Source organism: Phaseolus vulgaris, chromosome 3, assembly GCF_000499845.2.
Source record: "Phaseolus vulgaris cultivar G19833 chromosome 3, P. vulgaris v2.0, whole genome shotgun sequence".
NCBI lineage: Eukaryota > Viridiplantae > Streptophyta > Magnoliopsida > Fabales > Fabaceae > Phaseolus > Phaseolus vulgaris.
This window is the reverse complement of record NC_023757.2, coordinates 44,511,663-44,530,098: the sequence shown is the minus strand read 5'-3', so window position 1 is coordinate 44,530,098 and position 18,436 is coordinate 44,511,663. Positions and strand designations below refer to the sequence as shown.

The 18,436-nt window shown below is 30.5% G+C and overlaps 1 protein-coding gene and 1 long non-coding RNA gene across 2 annotated transcripts; one reads left to right on the top strand and one right to left on the bottom strand.

Annotated features, from left to right (window-relative positions):
• The first annotated feature begins 1,098 nt into the window (after positions 1-1,098).
• On the top strand, positions 1,099-4,861 carry LOC137808041 (uncharacterized). The gene is made up of 2 exons (XR_011080642.1): positions 1,099-1,449; positions 4,122-4,861. It is a non-coding gene; the product is annotated as an uncharacterized lncRNA (long non-coding RNA).
• LOC137808040 (NAC domain-containing protein 7-like) lies at positions 3,539-10,021 on the bottom strand. The gene is made up of 4 exons (XM_068608935.1): positions 9,272-10,021; positions 7,028-7,210; positions 6,651-6,922; positions 3,539-4,763 (listed from the first exon to the last, which is right to left on the bottom strand). Exons 2-4 carry the CDS (start codon positions 7,185-7,187, stop codon positions 4,110-4,112), a joined length of 1,086 nt encoding a protein of 361 aa, XP_068465036.1. The 5' UTR covers positions 7,188-7,210; positions 9,272-10,021; the 3' UTR covers positions 3,539-4,109.
• Positions 10,022-18,436: the final 8,415 nt, after the last annotated feature.

Below are 18,436 nucleotides of genomic sequence, written 5' to 3'. Positions count from 1 at the left end.
TCTTCTCTCTTATTTTTCAGCTAATTATTATTATTATTATCATTATTTATATTTATGTACTTTTGTTAAAGTAAATTTTTAATGAGAAACTTTTACTGAAATGAATTATTAATTTACTTAGCAAAGTTTAATATTTTTGGGAACTAAACAAAATGATGTAACTTTTGTTACCTTCATATGAATTGAGTAACATGGTCAAATACTGTAATTTTTTTTTATCTGAATAATGATACTTTCATAAGTTTATTTTTCTCTTACTTCCACCTTACAACTCCATATAATAATAAAATATTATATTTAATTAATAAAAATATTTTTTTAAAATAAAATAATAATAATATATTTAGTTGTTAAATAAAAATAAAGAAATATTATACCTAATCTAAATTTAAAAAATAAAATAAATATATTTAAAATATTAATTTATTCAATTGTTAAGTGAATTCCATATTAAAGAGTAATAATAAATTGACAATTCTAATTTTTTATACCATCACATTACAACTTTCAATATTATTATTTTATAAATTCATCATGCAGTGATTCGATCATTTAATTATAAATTTATTAATTATTATATATATTTGTTTTTAAACTCTGAAGTGATTCTATGCAACTCCAAATATAATATTCAACTAAAAAAATTTGTTAAACTATCATTTTTCATATTTATATTATGTGCACTGTTTTAATAATCCCAGTTATCGAGTCACACACGGCATGATCAATGCGCATGTCTTGCTTGTTTTGGCTTTAAGTTCAGGGCGAACCCTAGTCTATAATTTCTCTCTACTCTACTGTCCCCAAGAAAACATGTGAAGCAATATTATGAAAAGATAAATCCTAATGAGGTAAGAGCCAGTAAGAAAGAAACACTTGATAAAGTTCTGTTTCGGTGCTCCTTCCTCATCTCCTTGTGCCAAGCATGCTAATCTCTTTCACACTCCTCTCTTTCTGTGCAACTGATGAGTCTCTCACTATGAGTTGAAACAGGCATCATGATTAGGTTTACGGGAGCACGCCTAATCATTGTGTCGTTCCATTACTTGAAAGGAATTTGGTTTGCTTCTTTAATTCACTCCGACACAACAATTTTAACCTGTCGTCAATTTTCAATGACAGCCACACAAACAACCACTCGTTGTCCTTCAATATCATACGCATATATGATTGGTTGTTTAAGATTTGCTTCGACATTGGTATATAAACCAACAACTTTTGAAAACTCACGTCACTCTTGGTGAAACTCCTCTTCTTGCGACCTGTTATATATGTTGAAACATTTTGAGACTTGTCTGACAGCTTGCAGTTACTCAAAGTGGCACGTTATGCAGAGAAAACGCATGTGTTAGATGGAGGAGTGTTTTGGCAGAGAAGCTGAGGAGCCATCTTCGTATATACACAGCTATCATGCCCAGTGAATGGAGCCAAACATGTCTCTTAGTGAAGGTAATATTTGTTTGATATAAAACGGCATTTTTTGGATTGAGGAGTTCCTGTAGTATATGTCCCAGACCTTGATATGATCGTATCTTCGTTTTATTTTGCATTCAACTATGCAGTTAAACTCGGAATTCTATCAATGCCATAACAGTTTGGTATAGCAGACTGTGTTCTTAACGCTCTCATTAGCGACCTGTTGGATCATATTGGATCTCCGCTAACTGTTACAGTTCAGTTCATTTTTAGCTATGGCTTTGATTTTTTGACATACTAGAGAAACATTTGATTGACACTATTTCTTTATTTTTATCACATTTTTCAGGACATTCTCTGTTTTTTTTTTCTTACTCACTGTGACTGTGACTATGAGCATCTATATACTAGTTTTTTTTTATTTTTTTATTTTTTTTATCAGCACATCTATATACTAGTGTGAAAGTATGCATGGAACATCTTCTTTAGTTTTTCTAAATTACTAGCGTGAAGCTTTTTTACTGTAAACTAATAAAAAATTACTATAATATGGTTAACTTAACCAACTTAACATACGTTTTCTGAGTGGAGACACTACAAGTGTATAACTGTATTTATTATTTTCAGTTAGCTTGTTCGCAATAAAAATCTGAAACATAGGAATTGCTTATTTTTAGAATTGTCAAAAGGTAATCTACACATAATGAATTCTGAAATTCGATTATGCTTTAATTTTTTTTTATTGTATGGCATTTAATTTTTCACAACCTTTTTTAGATAGTTTTGAATTATTAAATTTTTCTTCTAAGAAAGTTGAGTTGACTAAATATTACTACATAATCATTAAATAAAAATTAATTTTATAAAAAAAATAGTTAAATATTATTTTATAGATTAAAAAATTATTAATATCTAAAATATTTTTTATTATTAATAAAAATTTATAAACTAATTTCTTAATTGATATTTTTAAAAAAAATATATGGTACTCGTAATTTTGAAAAATAAACTATCCCATTAATATTGGAAAAAAAGAGTTTGGTACTTCCAACCATTCTTGAATAATATGCTACCAACTTACAATAGGATAGAATCATTAAATAAAATTCAATTTTAGATAAAAAATAATTATTTATTATATTAATTAAATTAAATATTATTTTAAAGATTTAAAAAAAATATTCGTATCTAAAACCGTTTATACTATTAATAAAACTTATAAATTAATTTTTAAATTGAGTAACTAGACTAATTTTAGATTCTACACATCACAAATTTATATCACTACCTATCTATTATACTCATCACCAACTAATTTTAGTGTTAAACTCTTTTTTTCCTTCACATCACTCATCCTATTTCATTCTATCTTTTTTCTGTCCTATCCCTCACTTGAAGAATAAGAAATGATGCGAAAAAAAAGTTAGAATAGAATCATCCCATTTATCTATCCTTTTAAACTAACTACTCCAATGTAAAAGAAGAATTGAGGCTTTGGGATGTATTTAATCGAAAATGTAGGCCATTGAAGGTTTTCACACAATGTGTTTTTGGCGTTTAGGTACCGGATTGGTCGTATCCTCAGAAAGATAATATATAAGCTTGACTCCTAATAGAATGACTCCATTAACAAGTAATCTTACTTTATTGGCGAGTGATAATCGAGAGTTTAGGTAAAAAACATTTGCTATCTCAATGATTACAGTGGTAAGATGATCTCAAAAGATCATCTTTGTCCTTGACTTCCTTATTATCAAAATAGAACAGAAAGAAATTGAAATGGATCCCTGAGAAACACAGATAGGGTCAAACCCGGGCAACCCAACTAAGAGGAAAATAAAAGCTATAGAAAGGTCTAAAAGTGTATAATAATAATAATAATGGTATAGCTCTTACAAAATAATACAATCCAATACGAGTTTTTGCAGGCTATATTTATCTCGTTTCAGTAATTTTAGATATCATCACTCTATTTTACGAAGTCTTTCCTACAAAAGCGCAGATATGAAAGAATAGATGTCAACTTTTCTAACGAAACAAAAGTAAGATCTTAGCCAATAAAATCTATTTGTTTCCTTTTTTATTCTTTGTGTTTAATTTAACCTCTTTGATGAGGTGGTAATAAGGCTTCAAATAAATATATTTGATCTGGAGAAAAAGACATATTACAGTCAATTCTAAACTAGCACAGTGGACAACGTGTGTGTATATAACAGAAGCATGCATAGTTTAGATTCTCAAATCTTCATACCTCCATTCTCACACTTCTGGATTCTGATAGATCCAAGTAATACCCTATTTTCAAGAACAAACTGAATACATATATAACTTTCATAAATGCAAAATTAAGCTGTAGTGAACACATAACTTTTAATATTAATGCACAGAAATCTTCCCACCATGGATCACTTTCTTCCGTAAAGAGTAGAGTTGACCTTCAAGCACTATTGTTTGCTATATATAGGAGAGATGAATTGCAACTAATTAATGGATGCATTGCAGTCTATACTCCAGCTTCCAGAGGTTCAACAACTAATGATATATAAAACATCTGGGTTTATTATGTACAATAACCAGTAGAAACACTATTGTCTTTTTTTCCAAGGTTCACTTATACGCACTTCCTATAATTAGTATTATGCATCATATATCTTTTAGTTACTATATATATATGTATATATATTTATAAACTTTCACTTCCACAGGTCAATCTGGCAACTGGAGGTAGATGTTGAAGCATATTCCTGGGAAATTTGCTCCTTTTTGGATCCATTGGCTACCACAGAAATTTGTTCAGCCACGTGGAAAATAGGTGCATTGGAATAACTGGTCTCCTTGGAAACATCTTGGTTGTGACTGAGCTGAGAAGCAACAAATTTGTCAAGTACTCGCCAATCTGTGACTTGGTCAACCGCATTATCATTGGTACAATAGAGGGAATTTTGACTTTGTTGGTGGCAGTATTGTATCTGTTCTTCCTGAGTGAGTGATGAGAACTGCAAGGTGCTTCCATTGTTTTTGTTATTGCTGCTTTCATAACCAAATGGGACAACTGAGCTGCAACTCAAACTGGCTGCTGAGTGAGTAACTTTGGGGCTTTCAAGTTGTGGAAGTTGGAGGAATGCATCGTGGGGTATGTTGTTGTATTGCAATTCCATGAGCTCAGGTTTGCAGGGATGGTGCTGATGGTATGATGCATAAGGCTGAGAAATGCGCCTGGGGGATTCAAAATCTTGCATGAAGGAAACTTGCTCATCGTACCAACAGGGTGACTGATCATACTCTCCCACTTTCTGCATTGTAGTCATTCGCTTCTTGAACACTCTACACACAACCCAGCCTTCTTCCTGAACAGTTCAAAAGTTAATGATTAAACCCTAACTACAAATTATGTCCAAATTAAATATATATTCATACTTAAGTAATCAACACAAGGTCTCAAAAATGAACAGCATGCTGGTAATATACTATTATTTTATAACAACTTGATATGAATATGAATAACTTTTATGTGTGGAGTTGAAAATCGGTGCAAATTTAAGCAGATATGATTTTTTTTCTGAAGCAATTTAACAGAAATGGATGTTATAAATGCATGCAAATAAGCAGAATACTATTTTCTCTGAAATTTCCCAAAGAACTGGAAACATTACATTAGTGTTTGTAAGAGATTAACACCTTGAGTGTGAAACTGTTGTGTTTGTGAAACTGCTGTGTTTAACATTATTCTCTTTGAATATATCATTGATATTGATTATGAAACATTTATCGTACCCAAAAAGTGAAAGCTTGAAAAAAAAACAATGATCTATTCTATTTGGATTATGTTTTATTTTATTTTATTTTAAATAGAGACAACAAAGTTTTGAATCCAAAATCTTATGTAGACTATTCCAAATCCCACTATTAAGCCGAACTTTTTTTTATCAGAAAAAAATTAAACTGAACTTAATGAGCATTCTATTTGTATTTAGGCTAATGCTAAATAAACATTGGGAAAGGGAGCAACTAGGCTGGCTGGAAAGGTTTTATGATTCAACCAAAAGGTGAGGTTTGGTTCTAGTTTCATCTAAGGGAATTACACTCTTTATTCTTAATATATTTTATTCTTTCTCAATTAAAAAAAAACACTTTTTGTTCTCAAATGAGTGTACATTGACCCGGTGTGGAAAGTAGAAAGGGGCTTGATTTTCTTTTTAAATAAGCAAATAATATAATAAAATTAATTGGAGTATTTATCGGATGATATTTTTTTGATATATTTGTATGCTAGCTAGGTTAGACTCTTAATACTATATATTACTATCTTTATTTTAAACAAAATAAAGTTCACATAATTAATGTAGATGAAGTCAATTTAACGCAATTTTCCACTTCACAAAAATCCAATATGCACATGTACCTGAGTAATTTTAAAATTTTGTTAGATTTAAAGTGTTTTATTACAAGTTGTTGCAATGTAATTAATAGGCTTCATAATTGTATATAAGATGGAGGACATTAGAAATAAAATCATACAAAAATGTAAAGGGGTATAAAATATGAATAAATCTGATTTGCAATTTGTTTTGTTAATTTTAATGATTATACTAGCCATAAAACGTTTTTTCTATCAGCAGTAATTTTTTTTTTTTATCATCACTGATGAGGTATATGCATTTAGAAGTTACATGCATTTAGCATTACATGCTACTTTAAAGTAATCTTAACATATTTGTATGCATAAAAATAAAAATAAACATGATAACTATAAGTTTTTAAATCTTCAAATTTTATGAGAATTTAAATCATTCAAAAATTAATGAATTAAAAATTGTTTTCCTATATTTGTAAGAATTAAAAATATATTTAACATAGTTCTAAATATATATATATTTATAAGATTTTTGCTTGATTTCTTGCGTGCAGAATAATTTTGTGTTACTTATTAGACAATTTACAAATACTTGAAAATATTATGAAATAATATCTATTTCGAATAGTACTTGATGAACCTATATGGACTTGACAGCATGCAGCGAATCGTTAAAAAAATAACAAAAAAGAAAAAAGAAATCCCGAGATTTTGATTACTGTAATATTTATATATATTTGAATTTTGGTCGAATAGTTTATTGTTTAAATAAAAAAAATTATGACATATTATTAGATGAAAATTATAATAAGCAATAACCTAATGAGTGAGTAAAGATATAATAAATGAGTAACTGTATATGAATTTGAAAGGAAATTACCGGAGGAGTTCCATTTTCATTAGTTTCTAGCCTGTACTCATGCATGATCCAATCAGACTTCTGTCCATTTGGGGCTCTTCCTTTGTAAAACACAAGAGTCTTTCTCATGCCAATCAGGCAATGCTTAGAGTATATTGCCTTGTCTCTTCCTGTCGCTTTCCAGAATCCTGCTTTTGTAGCTCTATTTGTCCGAGTTCCAGTTGGGTATTTCTTATCTTTATGACTGAAGAAATACCAGTCACTTTGTTCATCTGTTCCTATTTTGCATAACTCTGTTTACATCATAGTAACATATCTCATCATTATACTATTTTGCATACTATACATCTTCTTTTATGCATGCCTTACTTAATTTTAACTTTGTAATAATTACGTACCTTGGAGATCCCATGGTTCAATTTTATAGAGATCTACATCTTTTATGACATCTAGATCAATCCTTTTAGACGCCACCTTCTTCCTAAGGTAGTAACCTACGAGCTCTTCATCTGTCGGATGAAACCGAAAGCCTGGAGGTACATGCGAAAATGTGTTCATTTCCGCTCTCAAAGAATTAAAACCTGTACCATTTGAGAAAAAAAACACACCAAAATTAGTAAACATGACGTTTAACACATTTTTCTCGTACATATATAATTTATTGTTCACAGTTGACCAGTCCATAAATGATGATAAGCATCAATGCTATGCAGATAGCAATAATATATACATATATGATATACATTGATCGTTTAGTTTAGGGTAGAAAGTACATGATCAAGAATAAGAACATAAAGTGATCCAATCCTCCTGACAAAACATCAGACATGCTTAGTACTATTCAGAAAAAAAGGTAGAACATGAGTACTGATAGAGGTGATTGAAGGTTCAAGATATTTTAACGAGTCTAAATAAAGAAAGTAACGAGTTAAAGAGTACAAACGAAAAGTAGAAAAGCAAAGCAAATGGAAAAGAGTAAGTCATGCCTTAGACACTACGTAAAACAGTTGCTTTGTTTCTATATCTATCTAATGAACGTTTTATATAAAGCAACAAGATTGATAAGGAAACCATTGTGATGTACCCATAAACAATAGAGACTAGTCACAGTCATACATAATTCAGCTAACGGAAACGTGTCCAAGATTGAGTTACCGATAAGCCAGTGTAATAACTAGCAAGAAAGAAAAACTGGGTAGTTATAAAACACGTCCCTTGTAACTTTCAAAGAACGAGGAAAAGAAAACGAGTAATACAAAGTCAATATGAATTAATTGTAAAATTGTACTGGAAAACACATATGTTAATTATCCTTCCACTTAGTTGCTGTGCAGTATGTAATATATCTTTATTTGACAAAATTATAGACTTCATGCTATAAAAAAGGCCATAGACTATAACATGTATTGAATCAACAAAATTACTAATGGCAGAGACCACATCGTACGTATATATCAGCAAGTTGGAACTTTTGCAGTTAATCATTTATAATTCAGCATTAGGGATTGAAAAAGCACTGGATTAACATTCTTCATTCATACTTGGACAATGAGAAACCACTTCTAAGCATCCCCAGTCTTCGTCAAACAAATCTGCTCCAAAATTAAACAACTTTACGCCATCAAATTTTTTTTAACTATACATGAAATTTCTCGTCTTTCCCAAGTTCATATTTTCAACATCGAATCCAGCTAGGTTTGATTAATAAGATCCAAGGAATGAACTCAGAAAGCAGACGAAATAAAAGAAGAATGAAATGAAAATTAAACAATACTAAGTACTGAAGAAGATATTCCTACACTCACACACATCAAGTTCAAGTTATAAAAATGAATAACAAACGAAAAGAAAATAATACTATCGATGATGGTCTGAGTAATAGCTTCACGAAGAAGCCATAGGAGATGTTCCAGAACTTTACTTTGTGAAACGTTGACTCATTTTCCTTAAAGAAGAAAAACTAAATTAAGCTGGGGAACACGGCAGAGAGGACACACTTTTAACAAAGCAATTATGGGGTAGGATGAAGTAGTGAATGATGTTGTATACTGTAGCACCAAACATTCAGCTTTTTCAGCCTACAAAGAGGTTGATAGAGCACTCAAAGGTAGTCACATTTTCATAATGGCGTAATAGCACGACTTAGAAGTTTCTTGTTCAAGCGATTATAGTTAGAAAAAGAAAAAACATCATCAATTACCAGAAACAGTGGTTTGTTCGGTTTACCCTTGGATATATATGCAAATGCCTTGTATGGTTAGGTGTAAAACCAAAAAGAAGACCGGCGTGAGGGGGTTAAACCATGATTTGGAGGTGGTGTTGATGCGATACAATCACCAGCCGAACACAGATCGCAGTCTTGTCAAAGATTTTATGAGTTTTACCATTTGACTCGGGTTTCTCCTTTGTCTGTCTTTTCTTGTCTTACTTGTTTGTTAAAAGTTAACAAATAGAATATATTAAATGATCCACCATTTTAACAATGCTAATTATTTAGAAACATTCACATGATAAATATATAGTAAAGAGCATGAACTAAAAAGCAAGAAGCCAAACCCCATATGATATAGCAGATCGATGTATAGAAATGTATAAAGCACTACATAAAGAGGATGTTAAGAAAATTAAGGGCAAAGAACAACCTTGATATAATGCTCCCTCTGAAGATATGACTACGTATAGACTCCAAGTAGAATTCCGGAACGGATCTGATGAAACAAAAAACTTGGTTCGCTGCACTAAATGTTGAGGTATATAGGGTTGATGAGAAAGTTGTTCAAGCTCTCTTTCATCAACAACCTTTTTGTCGTAACTTGGTCAAAGGAAATCCAACAGAACCAGACAAAACAACAGCACTGAAAGAAAGGCAGGGAGACACAAGCGGACAAAACAGACAGGAAAAGCAAAGTAGAAAGTTAACTGTTTTCCTCGGGAATTGAACTCAATCTCCTCTTCTTTGTCCTCAAAACTGCTTTGCTTTCACCAACTGCATCTAGTAGTAGTTTCTATCCGCAAGGTGAGAAAGAGATCAGATCCCGAGGATTATTGAAAGAATGAGAAGAGAGAAAAGGGAAAGAAAAGGAGAGGTTTCAGGAGCAGTAGTGGATGAAGGGAAGCAAATATGAGAACCCTAATAAAGCATTCATGAATCCCTCTCTCTCTCTCTTCTTGTTCGTTTTGGAGCTAGATTGCTGTAAGCTGAGTGATAAAAGGGTGGCGCTAAAACGGCTTGAGAATGAGAGAGAAAGAGAAAGATATGTCAACCTCTAAGTCTAAGTCCACCCACCAGCAACTGATAGAGACCTAAAGAGAATGATGTGGTGTTAAAGTTTGAGGTGGCCGGGACCGGAGAAGGGAAAACACAACAAAGATCAAATCCTGAGGACGAATGGAATTGGGTTCTTTAAGATGCCTAGATGTTCAAATATATAATGAATACAAATTATGATAATGATAGACAATCGATTATAAGGTTTTTATTTTGCTTTGTTTAAGTGGTGACCCTTAATGCTTGCAACTATAACATCCTCCCTCCCTCCAAAAGTTACACAATCCCTTTGTCCCCATTTTTCTAATCCATTTTTTTTACCAAAAGAAGTGATAAAATAAGAAGACATTTCCCATAAGATGTCAGTAGTACATGCTGAGATTACCCATAAAAGACAACTTCAAGAACTAGTAAACAGAATCAAACTACAAACAGTTTTTACTTTAAAACTATTGTAATTACTTGACTAATTTCTAACTGTTAAAAGAGCCAACAAAAGACCACATGATCCAAATCGCAAACAATTGTAGTTACTTCACTGGATTTTGAACATTAAAAATTTCATTCTAAGGTTGTCTGAGACAGATAAAAAGCGGCATTAAGAGGATTCAAATTCACACTAGAAAAAATTAGAAAACTCATTCTAGATCTTTAACCATTCTTTTTTAATCTTTACTGTCGAGGATGATGCAAATCCGCTTGCTAATCCAACCCACTGCGTGGTGCACACCATCAGATTTAGTTATTTAGTAATAAGTAATACAGTATCGTTAATTTCTTCCCTCTTGACCTTGTGTTATGCTTTCTCCCAAAAGAATTGACTCATTGTATTTATATAATCGTTTATTAGCAACAACAAATCGATCATGAATAGTATGAGCTAAGATTGATCGATTGGTTTCAAAAGGTGAGCTAAACTTCTTGTTCACTCATTGGGATTAATTAAAGCTAATATGACCAAAATAAGTTGAAAAAAGAACTTAATACTCTTTCTACGGTTGGTGTGTTCAACTTTAATTCAACAAGTTTAATGAAAACATACACATGTATTAGCATTTTCTTAAAGAGGTTTTGTTAATGTGGTCTGACAATATTCAACATTAATCCTAAAACTGTGGTTCTTATATATAAACATGTGTTTGTGTTCCCAATACGTACATCCATTGATTTTGTTAATTATTTCTGGTGACTAAAATACACCAGGGCTTTAAGAAATCTAAGTGTTGCGTAAAGTTAGTTGGTCCACATTTTGCTAGCCCCTGCTGTGTGAAAATGAGGTGCTAAACGAAGCAGTGTGCAGTCTGCTGCCGGTGCTCTTCAAAAAAGTGCAAATAAATTAATCACTAATACAAATGCTGCGTCATTTTAAGGTTTTGGAAAATAATAATAGTTATTATTATTTTTCAGTTGCATAAACAGCACGCGAGCTCTGGTTGGTTGGTCCGCAATACTTTGTTTATTTTAAATATCTGACGCCGTGTGGAATTCTTTTTCCTTTTCTACATTATATTATTAAAGAAATAAAATCTGTTGTTAAAGCTTCCTCGAGAGAGCAGGGCCCACGAACCGACCGTAGGCAATACGACAGCGACACCTCTCCAAATACAGCTTCTGGTATAAAGATAACATTAAAAATCACATTCTTATTTATCAATTCTGTGGACGACTCTGCTAAGCTAAGCCGAACTCGGCTTCTCCAATCTATTGGCTTCCTTGGCTTCCCAATCCGTTATTTGCTTTGGCGAATTTTTGGAATGTTCTTAATTATTTCGCATAACTCTAAATTCTGTAAACTTTTTTATATTAATCTCAATAGATCAAATATATAAAACAATATGTATTGGACTTTAGCTCTTTGTTTTACGCCTCTGAAAATACTATAGTGGAGAGTGATTTCATAAAAGAAAACCGAATTTTGTATTTGATTTTATCTATTACAGATTTTTTAGATTAGAAAATGTGTTTTCTTTTAATGAAAATATTACTTTCGATTCGGATGTGTTTAAAATCAAAGAAGTCTTACTAGAATTTTGGAAACTAGCAAGAATAAATGATTCATTGTTACATCAAAAGTGTAAAAGTAGATGGATAAAGGTTGAAGACTCCAACATGAGTTTCTTCCCTTCATTAATAAATTGGATACAAGTGGAATGACAGTGTGAAGAAGAACTTTTAAAAAGGGAAATTTGAAGGACAATATAGGTCAATAAATTCTTTCAAGGTAAATTTTAGAAAACAATGACTGGCAACTTAAACTTGATGTGTCCCTTTTAAAAGTCTTGACGAGGAGAAGCTTTATGCATTGAATGACAGGTTTGGAGAAGACGAAATAAGAGTGTAGTTTGGAACTATGATGGAAACAAAAGCCTGGTATCAGGTGATATAAATTTTTAATTTATAAAAACCTTTTGGGAATTGTTAAAACCTAATATAACGAGAATGGTTAAAGAATTTCATACACATTACATTTTGAAAATTACAAATTCTTCTTTCATCACCCGTTATATCTAAAAAAGAGGATCATAAAATATGGGTAATTATCTTATTCTTCGGTCTCTCAGTCTCTTGATTTGATATCTGATCAATATCTTTCGAATGGACAACTAGTTTGCAACCATCTCGGTCTTTCAATTTTGAAAAACAAGAATTGATTCCATAAATCATGTCCAACAGATATGTTCATATAATTTAAAGATTATATCGTTTGGGTCAGAAAGAAATATCTAAATCCATAAAAGGTCTAATACCGCTCATGATCCACCACCAAGCTCATAAAAAACAAGTATAAATAGAGCATTTATTGAACAACTACAAGGTAGGTAATGTCAACATTAATAACTCACTTAAATACATCACTGCTGACTTGGGTATCAGAGTATCTTTGAAGATACCCACCTCGCACCGAATATTCTAAGAGAGTCGAGAGAACCCTTAATCGAATATGATAGAGAAGATTGAGAAAAAAAGACAATGAGAAATACGAAAAGTAGCATAGTACTTGATCTTATCCCGTCCTTAAAAAATCAATTACAAAACAATATGTTTGATGGACAACATCCTATTACCAAACAAATTCTACATGTTATTATAATGTCTCTGCTCCCTTTCATACAAAATGTAGAATTTTAGTACCAAACCATCATAATATTTGACTACTTTACCTCATGTTTAGAGCACTCTAACTTATATTCAAATCCTCTTAGCATTTTCTTATTTTTGGTCCATATGAGACCAACTCCCTTCTTTTCATTAATAAGTTAGTTGTTTGTCTAATTCTCATACTAACACATATTTTCCCATCCTATTTCTGCAGAGATTGTATGTATGCTACTAGGAAAAATGTCGACCAAAGTATGTAAACTTTTGTTTTGGGAAACTTATTTATTATTCATCCTCAAACTTTTATTTGTGCTACACTAACTCCTCTTCCACGTTTTTTCCCCTTTCCTAAAGATAATAATGTTGTTTTGATGTCATATATTCTATATAATTGTCACTCATACACATTTCTACACCGTGTTATCCTTGTTGCTAGGTTCTACTATGTTGAAGTTTTGAAAGTGATGTTTTTCTTGGTAATGATTTTTTGTACACATACCTAACCAAGTATTACACATATTCCTACTTGGCTCGCTATCTTACATGTAAAAATCAATTGATTGACAAATTCAACTTCAAACTACATATAACACACATTATTTTCTTGTATAGTTCTCCTTTTGTAAATGTTATCTTTTTTGGCACCTTGCTTAAAATTACTCTACAAGATAAACTTTATGAAAACAATAAAGCCTTTATTTTTAGAAAAAAAAATGTATATATCAACATATTTATCTCCTATGCTATTTTATAGTTTTTATATGTTGGGTGAACTTCGGTTCCGTTGTCGCTCCTTACCCAAAAATCCTCTCTTTCCATATTCAAGGTCTTTGTTGTTAACTCCTACATCAAGACTTATTGTTGAAGTTTTTCCCATTCAAACCATATCATCCTCCACTATAGGCACCACTCGTTTAGATTTTTAATTTTTAAAATTTGTATTTTCATATAGTCTTAGAAATCTTATTATGAGGGGAGCATTTCCATACCATATGTCTTCCGGAACATATTATTTTTTCATATAGTGACTAATTTAGAAAAAAAAATAGTTAGTATTTAAAATTTTGGTATTTAATGTTAGATATTAATTTATTACTACAAGGAATCATGAACTAAAAACCAATTTTTAGAAACTAAAATAATTAGTTGCAATAGTAACTAAATTAGAGACAATTTTAGAAACTAAAAAAATTAGTTTCTAAATTAGTTTCTATTATTGTTAAATAGTTTTTAAATTTGTATCTAATTAGCAACCAATGTTTTTGCTACCAAATTTAGAAACTAAATAATTGGTAGTTAAAACCTTGATTGCTAATTAGATACCAATTTAGAAACTATTTAACAATAATAGAAATTAATTTATAAACCAATTTTTTTTTTCTAAAATGGTCTCTAATTTAGTTACTATTACAACTAATTATTTTGGTCTCTAAAAATTGGTTTCTATTTTAGGATTGTATTGTAGTGTATAAATTTTTATTAATATTAGAAACTACTTTAAATACTAATAATTTTTTAGTTTATAAAATAATATCTAGCTTAGTTAATATAGTAACTAATTATTTTTGTTTTTAAAATTAATCTATTTAATAATTTTTATATAGTATTAGAATATGATGTCAAAAGTTATATTTCATTGAGTTTGCGCCTCTATCAAACCTAAATAGGTAAAAGTTCAATACCCAATCCTCCAATCTTGTTCTTGTGAAAATTCATCTTAAGTCCTTACACGACTTCAAAATACCTAAGAATACTTTTAATAATTATACCATTTTGAATTTTTGGATCACACAAATAATCTGTCGTCTACAAACGGATTAAAGTGAACTAAGTTCTATATCTATTCAAATTAATTAATTGAATTTGATAACTGTTACAAATTGAACTTTGTTCTTAGACAATAAAATTGAACAATTCCAAACTAGTTTTAAATTGTCTGAGTGATTTTAGGGTAGTTTAATATACTTTTAGTAGGCTTTTTATTCTAGAACATATTTACTGATTTCACAAGTTATGGTCAATTTGATTCAAACAGTCCAGTTTAATGACAAATTAATAAAATAATTGAGTTAAAGTTTTGTTTGAAATGGTTGGATTTGGTACTAATTCAATTCATCTTAATTACACCTTGGTTTACTTACACAAAATTGTTTTAACTTCAGTATGTAATTATTACATTAAATATTCAGAGAGAGAAAAAATTGTATTTATAGTGATCATACTTACATTGAAAAAAAAAATACTTAGCATTGAGGATACTTAGTATTTTGTTTGCTAAAAAACTTAAATCATATTAAGCAAAATATACTTTTTGGTTTGAAATTTTAATTATTAAATGTAATTGTGCAAGATGGAGTTCTCTGTTTATAAATTCTTTTAACTGGACAGAGAGAGAGAGAGAGAGAGAGAGAGAGAGAGAGAGAGAGAGAGAGAGAGAGAGAGAGAGAGAGAGAGAGAGAGAGAGAGTAAAAGTAAAAGTAAAAAATAGAAGTTAAATGTGTAAATATTAGTGTGGTAAGAGTAAAAGAGAACAGAGAAATAGATGGTGGAAGGAAAAGTAAAGATGTAGAGCATGGATTAGTTGTTAAGTTAGTGAAGATGATAAGAGTTAGGGGTTTGAGAATGACACGTGTTGCAAAGTGTTTGGTGGGTGTGCATGCCGGTACGTTAAGCCATAGTAGGGTTCCGGGTAAAGTGGGAAGGAAAAAGGAAAGAAAAGAAATTAAAGGGTATGATAAAAGCTAAAGTAAGAGTGTTTACAGTGGAGAATGGTATGTCTGTAAGTTGAAACTAGCAAAGAAGTGAAGCAAAAGTCTCAAACGTTATCCAAGTGTCATCCTGTCCCACCATGCCACCATGGCTACGCGCTTTCTGCAACCCTTCCTTTCTTCAACCTCCATTAATATATATGAGAAGATTTCATTTCTTTCCCACAACATTAGCCCGAAAGTAATGGGAGGAACAAGTGGAAGGCACAGCAGAGGGAAAGAGTGGGGTGTGATAGATAATGATTGCTGATATAGACACATTATTGTTTCGGTTCCCCACGTTCAACTGGGGATGCCCAACACCTCAAAAAGCGTTCTATAAAAATTGGAAAAACCTCTCAATCCCTTTCTGCATCACCATCTGCACCTCCCATCTTACTCCAACATTCCCTGGCTTATCCCATACACTCCTCTCCTCCTTATCAATCAACTTTTCCTCATCATCATTCTTTTCTCAATGTCTTTCTAAAATGTTTCAATTCTACAAAATTGATTCAACTTTTTTAATTTAAACCAAACCATACACATATCATTATGAGTATTATCAAATGCCTTTTTCACTTTAACCTGTTTATATGCCATGGAATTCTTTAACTTACTGTTTTACCTTTATTATATATAACGCATTACGGAGAGAACTGGGAGTTCCTATTTTATATTCCTCTGGCTAAGATTCCACGTTTCTAAAGCCTGGTCCAACATCACGCCACCAAAATTTCCAAATTTAGGTTAATCTTTTGTACTACAGGTGTGTTTTAAATGCAGTGAAGAAAATAGATGAAATTAGAAGCGCGCGAAATGAATAAAACATGATCAGGAATACATGAGAAGTTCAAGTTTGAATTTACTGATAGACCTATTTGGGATATAATTCATTGGTATAAGAAAAACAGAAAAGTTTTAGACGGATTTCTGTTTAAAAAATGAGTTTTAGAAGGATTTTAAATGGTTGGAAAAGACAAATGGACAAATATTTTGGTTGAAGTCGATCTTTTTTGTATTTTTCAGGACTTTTTTTAAAACATATAGGTTTGGTTTCTGCGAGTACAGGTTTTCTTAATTTCATGAATTTTGGGTTCTTCATTTATTGTAATTTTTTTTCTTAAAAATTATTCATATTCTCTAAAATCATATAATTCTTGCGAACTTAGTTCAGATGTTAATGGTGCTTTTTAGAGTGATATCTTTTGTAAAAAGGGACAAATAAACAATAAAATGAATATGTGATAAAAAAAAAACAATACGATTTTATTTAAAAGAAAAAAAATTAAAATGTTAGTTTGATGACAAATTTAATAGAACTGTATTGTATTTAGGGATAACAAAGCGGATGGGTCTGGTGGGTCGATCCATCAATCCGTCTTTATTAATTAATTTTTTGAATCTGTTAATCTTCATTCGTCCAGTCCGTTTAACCCGTCAATCCAGCGGACCAAATGTAGAGTGGAACGGGCTAGTCCGTCAATCCATCTTTCTTTATTTTTGATAATATTAAAGAGAAATCTCAAGTTTTTTTTGAATTAAAATTGGTAGTGGTCAATGTTTTATTATTTACATTATTTTCTTTATAAATCATTTGATTCATTAAAGTATTGTTGATATTTATTTTATTTTGTTAGACATTAAACTTTTTTTTATTAAAATATTAAAGTTTGATTAATATTATTTTTTCTTATATTTTTATTGTCCAAAAAGTAATATTAAAGACTACAATCAAGTAAATAGATCCAAAAAAAGTAACAAAAATAATTGAATTTGTTTTGAAAAAATGGTGGGCGACCCACCAACTCGCCATTTGACGGGCCAGTTACTAATTTCAACTTGTATTCCCTTGGCCAGCATGCTCGCTTCACCCCGCTTTTGGTAAACCAGTGGCTGGTCGGGTCAAAACAGGTCGGGATGCTCCATTTTGACATCTTTAATTATATTTAATAAATATAACAAAAATAGTATAACATTTTAATTTTAAAAATATTGTGCATGACTCTTATTTTATTTTATCACTAAAAAAAATCATAAAATATAAACTAATTTATTATCACAGTTAAAGCTGAAATCTTTGTTGCATAAAAGGTAATCAGTCTTGAAGGTTGTATAATTTAAATTGTTATACTGTTTTCTTTCAAAAATCACTTCTCTGCCTTTTTTATAACACTATTCAATGTCATGCTTTCTTTGAAAAAACAAGGATAAAAATTTAAAAGCACAGGTTAATACTAATTTTCTCAACTATTCACACACTGCATGGAAGAGACAAAATTTGTAATTTTTCAGCTTTCCTCACCATTCTTAGTGTGTTTTTCTTTTTGGGTGGACACAATGTCTTAAGAATTAAGGAAGATAGAGAATAAAGCTAAAGTTGGAGAAATAAAAAATTATAAATATAAGTTTAAGTTTAAATTAATTTTTTTAAAGTTTATATCCACTTATATATTATAAAATATTTTTATTTTTAATCAATTTAAAAATTAAGAAAAAAATATTTTTTAAAATACAAATAAATGACTCAATTCAGCAGAAAAAACCTTTACTATGAATTATTTTTATAATTTAAATGATTGATAAATATTTATTTTATTCTAATAAAATTTATAATATATAAATTTCTATTAGAGTAACAATTGTCAACGTAACAAAAAAATATTATAGTTAAGGTTAACGACAATGAAACT

Excerpts from the sequence above, each read along its gene's own strand:
- LOC137808040 (XM_068608935.1), bottom strand. The coding sequence starts at position 7,187 with ATGAACACATTTTCGCATGTACCTCCAGGCTTTCGGTTTCATCCGACA. Across the intron at positions 6,923-7,027 it reads TGAACCATGGGATCTCCAAG|AGTTATGCAAAATAGGAACA; the intron begins GTACGTAATTAT and ends TGATGTAAACAG. Across the intron at positions 4,764-6,650 it reads ATGAAAATGGAACTCCTCCG|GAAGAAGGCTGGGTTGTGTG; the intron begins GTAATTTCCTTT and ends TGAACTGTTCAG.